Raw genomic sequence first — 6,022 nt, forward strand, 5'->3', positions numbered from 1 at the left:
CACCATTTTGTATTACAGTTAGATTTTTGTAATATCCATGGCTGGGCCATTTCGATCACACAAGGGTGGAACACTCTTTTTCTCGGCTCTTCCTAGTTGGGGGGGAATCTTTACATTTTGCGGCCTGCGAGGTGCGCACATAAAGGCTCTCTCCGTTTCCCTTAACACTGCCGTAACTTATCGCTCGTAGACACAGTATTTCTCTCCGGCTCTTTGAAAGCATTTTCTCATTAAAAAATTAAGGGTAGGAAGGGGGCCGGAGGCAAGCGGAGGGGGAGGGTGGGGGGGAGGTGGAAGGCGAAAAGGAGCGAAGCGGTTGCAGAGGGACGAGCGGGAGTGATGGAGAGTGAGGGGGACCGAGTTCGCGGTGCAGAAACGAAGTGTGGGTCTGAGACAGGAGGGTTTTGTGGCGGCAAGCAGGGAGACCGGGGGTAGACGGAGGGGTTGGTAAGTGCTCTGCGGCTCCCAGATGCGCCCAATATTATGTTTAATGATATTAACTTCTTACTTAATGGTCCGCGGTTCGATTCGAGGTGCGAAAGAGTCGCCCGCTCCCCCTCGTCCGAACCGCAGCTCCAAACCGAAGCCGGAAAAAGTATACCTCGGGGAATAATTTGGCGAGTCGGGTATGAAAAGAGTGAAAAAAAATGAAAGGGCAAGAGGTACGTGAGAAAGAAAAAGAGAGAAAAGGGAAGGAGGACTGAAAAGAAAATGAGAGACGAGAAATGGATACAGCGGTAAGAGAACCTAATCACTTGGAGAACACGTCCATTTGCCTTTCTCCCTTTTTCCTCTCTCTCCTCTCTCTCTCTCTCTCTCTCTCTCTCTCTCTCTCTCTCTACTTCTTGTAATAAATCCGCGACTACGTGGATGACCTCCGCCATAAACTTCGCGATAAAAGCCGCGGCATCGGCGGGCACGTTCCCCTTTTTCTGCGGGACTGCTGCCAAGGGTCGTTCTTGCCCTTAACTCTTTACGCGCGATTAAAGAATCTGTCCCTTGGCGAAAGTGCTTGTACTACGAAACTTTTGTCACTCGAAAATTATTTTCTCTTTGCTGCGAGATAATATTATCTCAAAGAAGCAACCTCATTAATTAGATTGCTTCTTCGCGACAGTGTTAATTATTTTTAATTGTTCTATTAATCACGATCTGCGAGGAATCGGCTAACAAGGATCAATTATGCCTTTCGTAGTTGGAGGAACAACGTTAGAGTAATTTTGTTCGAAGCTTTTATCTTATTTGCTTTTGCGGTTTTATAATAAGAACCGCCCGATTTTGCAATCCTCGCTCGTTTCTTATGATATGCAAACCGCAACATCGAGACAGAAATCTTAATGATTCTGGATAAGCCAAGATGGAATCCAGGGGCACGAGTGTTAAACAATATAAAGCTAAGATGAAAAGTTTCTTATAGGTCGGGAGCGAAAAACCGCGGCGCCGCATTAACGACCTCGTAAACTCGGGGATGCCCCGAGGAAATCGAAACAAAATATAAAAGAGGAGCGCTTATCGCTTTCGGAAATTCGTTTTTCACTCGTCGTGAATATTCTGCTCTTAGAATATCTTTGAGTGAATTTGATTAATTTATCATTGGCGACGTAAGCTGTGATTCTTTTACGTGACGTCATCACGTGATAGGTAAAATAAATGCGAGATGTGTGTCGCGGCGGACAAGGCGATTAAGGACGATAATGCGCGGTGTACAGTGATACGACGAGGACCGTCACGATGTGAGACCGGTACTTATCTTCCTACGCGGATCCCTTGCCCAGCGACTAGAATAATTATTTAATTAATACCCTACGTAGTGGCGGAGTCCACCTCCGCGCTCGGTCGATTTAAATCCCTCAGATTAATACGAAACCTTTCTTTTCTCTCTTCTTCTTTGTTGCAGGCTCCGTGAGGAGAGGGGCGACGCCGAGAGAGCGCTGGCTTTGGACCACAAACCCAGGGATCTCAGCTCGCACAATGGTAAGATCGCACAAGTAAATCAACGCATATACGTTCGTACAGCTTAAATTTAATCGTACGTATTATAATTAAAAAAAAAAAAACGAATTCAAAGATTATACGTAAACAATTATTAAAGATTGGTATTATTTATCATTTACTGTAATTAATTTAATCTAATCGATTAGTTTAACTAATGACTCGTATAACTAATATATGATATTTCTCATTAATATACAAATATCGACTTACAATTAATCGTATCGATAAATCGAGATTTTTTTAAAAAAGTGATCGTTTGATATATAATATCTAGAAAGTTTCTAAGAGGATGCTGTGAGTTATGTCGTGTTGTAGGCATTATAGTTTCTAACGCTATTTCTCGTATTCCTACCTGCCTGTTGTAGTGCCTGTCATGGATTAAGTATGTAACGCGAGATTCTTAATCGTCAGAGCTCCTCCATGGAACATAGTCGATCGATGTGGATTCGAAGTCAAGTGGCGCAGAAAGATTTTTGACCGCGACACGACGGTCCGAGAATCCAAGCGTATTTGTTGTTTTCTGTATTTCTACCTTTTCGTTCTTCCCTTCTGACCCCCGCGCGTGTGTGTGTGTGTGTGTGTGTGTGTGTGTGTGTGTGTGTGTGTGTGTGTGTGTGAAGTGTGTGTGTGTGTGTGTGTGTCCACAAAGCAGTCGAACGACGAGCGTTCAGGGCATTTTCAGGATCTCGGAGATTAAGTCCGATATCGGATTACAGCCTGGTCGCGGGGCCCTACGTCTCCTTCTGATTCTCTATAATATTATAATCCGTCTGATGGAACTCTTTACGCGACGGGCCCACCTCCGTCCTGGAACACATTTCGACCTGTTCCGTATCTAAGTTTCGTATTTTTCGACAAGTATTTATGTCAAATAATGTAAACGCAAAAATTAATCGTATTTTTCCATATATCGGTGCAATTAGATTTATAAGATCAAAGTCACATTTCACGCAACCGAGAGACTCTCGATCGCCATCGGTTTCGAGACCGAGGCTCACAGCGGCTTCAACGGCGGCCGGCGTCGTAGAGGTCAATTTAACGTAAAAGATGTACGATTCATTAGATCGCGTCGGGAAGACCCGAGAAAACCGCGACCCTTCTCTTTCAATGGCCAACGAGGTACATGGTGCTCTGGACGCGTACGTGTGCGAACGGCCGAGGCGCGCTGGTCTCACTACACGTACGAGTATTCGTTCCGAATACTCGTGAGATCACGAGTGGCCCGAAGCAATGCGTCAGCGCCGACGACCGTTGCCCAAACAGTATCTATCTATGTCAGGATTAAAATACTAGGATATCAAATACGCGCGCGAGCGCGCTTAGACGGCCGAAGCAAGGAAAAAGGGATGCGGAAAGAGAGAAAGAGGTGGTCGCCCATTGGGGGTAGGTGGGCGATACGGGGGAGATTCCGGGAGTGGATAGTCCGCTTGTTCTCGTCTAAACGGGGGATGCGCGGCGGTAAATAAAATCCATCAACTTGTCAGTTTGGTCGATGGACGCGCTTCTCGTTCTTCGTAACCGAACGTTCTCCGGGAAAGATTGACGCCGCTTTCCAGCCCGCGTTATCGTACCGAGTGGATACATTATGATGTCAATACGATTCTGATATACACCATGCACTATATTGAACAGATATACTTTTACATACTTGATAGATGCGTACGCGAATTGTATATCTTTAATTGATTTTGTCGCAATGTCTGCGTATTTTCCAGGCTCCTCCAACGGTCACAGCCCGGTTCTAAATCTTTCAAAAACGGCGGGAAGCGGAAGCGTGGGCGAACAGTCCGGAAGTGAGGCAGGCGCGTCGCACCGTTCTCAAGACGACGACGAGGAGGACGATAATCTGTCGGAGGACCTCGAAGACGACAATGAAAAGGACGAAGGTATGTTTTTCAGATGTGCGAGGCAATTGAACTGCAAGCGACAGGATCTGTGTTGTCTGCCATTTATAACTCTGATAAAGCGATCGGCTTGAAAGAGATCGTTCCACTGGCAATCAATTAAAACCGAGCGATAAAATGCGTTTCTTTCGCTTTTGACGAATGTCAAAAGGACGATTTCGATTTGAAGGCGAGAGAGAGAGAGAGAGAGAGAGAGAGAGAGAGAGAGAGAGAGATGAAGAGAAAGGATTCGTGCTCGTGAAATAATTATATCGATTTTGCCGGACACGCCGCGTTTAAAGACGAGTTCTTCTAGACGACTGGCGGGTCAGGGCCTCTCATCCATCATCTCTACCGAGAGAGCGCGAGGGACGCTTCGGGATTCATCTTCCATCGCGCTCTGAGAAACGCGCCGCAGCGGTTGCCAAGTCGCCATGTAGATCCAAACGTTTTTAATTGCCTCGAGTTTAGCGAGAAAAAATAATTTCATAAAAATATTAAATGTAATTATTGCTTTTTTTTTTTTTCAATTGATTTTTCGACCACTTTATCGAACACCGTGTGCTTCGTGCACATCGGATAGTCTTATTCTCTTACTGACGAATATCTCCAAAACGCGTGGCATCCACGTGAGAAGCGTCACTGTCGGGACAAAGCGATCATTAGACTTGTATCTTCAGTATTTAGTTTCATTTTTCTAATGAAAGATGGATCGAGAGATCGAATCTTCGTCTGAGCTTTGCTACGACCGCTATCCTTCCCTGCCTCGTTCCGGCGCTCCAAATTCACCGAAGCGTCATAATCGTTTTGATTTCTAATCTACTCGACCATTGTCACGCCGGCATGTTAATTGGCCGGCCCAATTAATGGCCCGAGGGTCGCTCATAAAGTCGCGTAACCATGTGGGATCGATTCCGCGTCACGAATGCGTTTCCAACGAAAAAGAAAAGAAGATAAGATTCGATCATCTCGCGTTGTCTTAATTAATTTCGTTTCTTTCGGATCGCAATTTAATGCGAGGCCGAGTCGTTAGAAGAGAGCCTTGCGCGGTCACGAGTGATTTACGGGCGAATCGATACATTTCGTAGTCTCGATGGGATAACGACGATACTGGTAAGAATTCATGGAAATCATAAGATTATTCGTTATCCGGCCTTCGCGCTGCCAGAGGCCGGCTGGAAAATGTTGAGGACTGCCGCGCGCTCGCAAAATTAGGGGATCCCGCGTGTACCCCCGAATTAGTGGGCCTGTAAATTCTACGAAATACGCGAGTTAGACGTATAAATTCCGGGCGCGGGCCGTGTACGATGGGAAGAGGGAAGGGAATCAAATCCGTGTCTCGCAGCGTGTCGTACGCAATACATGGGTACATTCTACCTACGATGCTTGCGGGTGATCGAAGTAGAACCACGTCGAACGCCCGTGGGAGTGTACACGCTTGTGGAATGCAGTTCTGATTTAATGAGACGTGCCACTATCTCTCGCTCTTGTTCTTGGAATCGGATCCACCGCGATTCGTTGTCAATTTTGCATCTGACAATCCTCACCGAATTTTTCTCAGTCATTTTCGATTCGATTATCGTATTTATTTGCAGAGTCTAGAGAGCAACTTTTGCCGAAATTGAACCGAGGCACTGAGTTACGTGTCAATTTCAACCGAAACCGAAACCGAAATTAAAAAATAGGAATTCTGTAAAGGCCATATGTATGTATAAACATGATCATATATTATATACTTTTTCTTTATAAATATCACAATTTATTGAAACAATAATTAAATTTCAGTCGAAATCGAAAACTGAAATTTCAGTTGTGTCAATTTTGACTGAAAAATACACGGAGAAAATTTTGTTTTAAAATTTACCCCGAAAACATGGTAGTTGTGGTACAATATAGTATTTTAAAAATTTCTACCATGCACTTCGGTAAAATTAATCAAACTTATTCTATACTTTATTGTAGTTTTATTAATTGAATAAGAGAGATTTACATTGATATTTTTGGAAGTACAATGTTGTTTCAATGACTATCATGTTTTCAGGGTGTAAGAAAACTGTAAGAAAAATTTTCTCTTTGTTTAAATATTTCTTCGTCACAAACATCATAATTTAATTATTAAAACAATAATTACACATATTAAAATT

At 44.2% G+C, this 6,022-nt stretch overlaps 1 protein-coding gene across 1 annotated transcript in view; it reads left to right on the top strand.

The window, feature by feature from the left end:
- The window catches only part of LOC108752915 (dachshund homolog 2), a 204,410-nt gene that overhangs the window by 129,414 nt on the left and 68,974 nt on the right, over window positions 1–6,022 (top strand). Inside the window, 2 exon segments of the mRNA XM_018494127.1 lie at window positions 1,898–1,974; window positions 3,711–3,881. Of these exon segments, the coding sequence (XP_018349629.1) occupies window positions 1,898–1,974; window positions 3,711–3,881 (248 nt within the window).

The sequence above is a fragment of the Trachymyrmex septentrionalis genome, unplaced genomic scaffold (assembly GCF_001594115.1).
Source record: "Trachymyrmex septentrionalis isolate Tsep2-gDNA-1 unplaced genomic scaffold, Tsep1.0 scaffold62, whole genome shotgun sequence".
In the NCBI taxonomy this organism is placed as follows: domain Eukaryota; kingdom Metazoa; phylum Arthropoda; class Insecta; order Hymenoptera; family Formicidae; genus Trachymyrmex; species Trachymyrmex septentrionalis.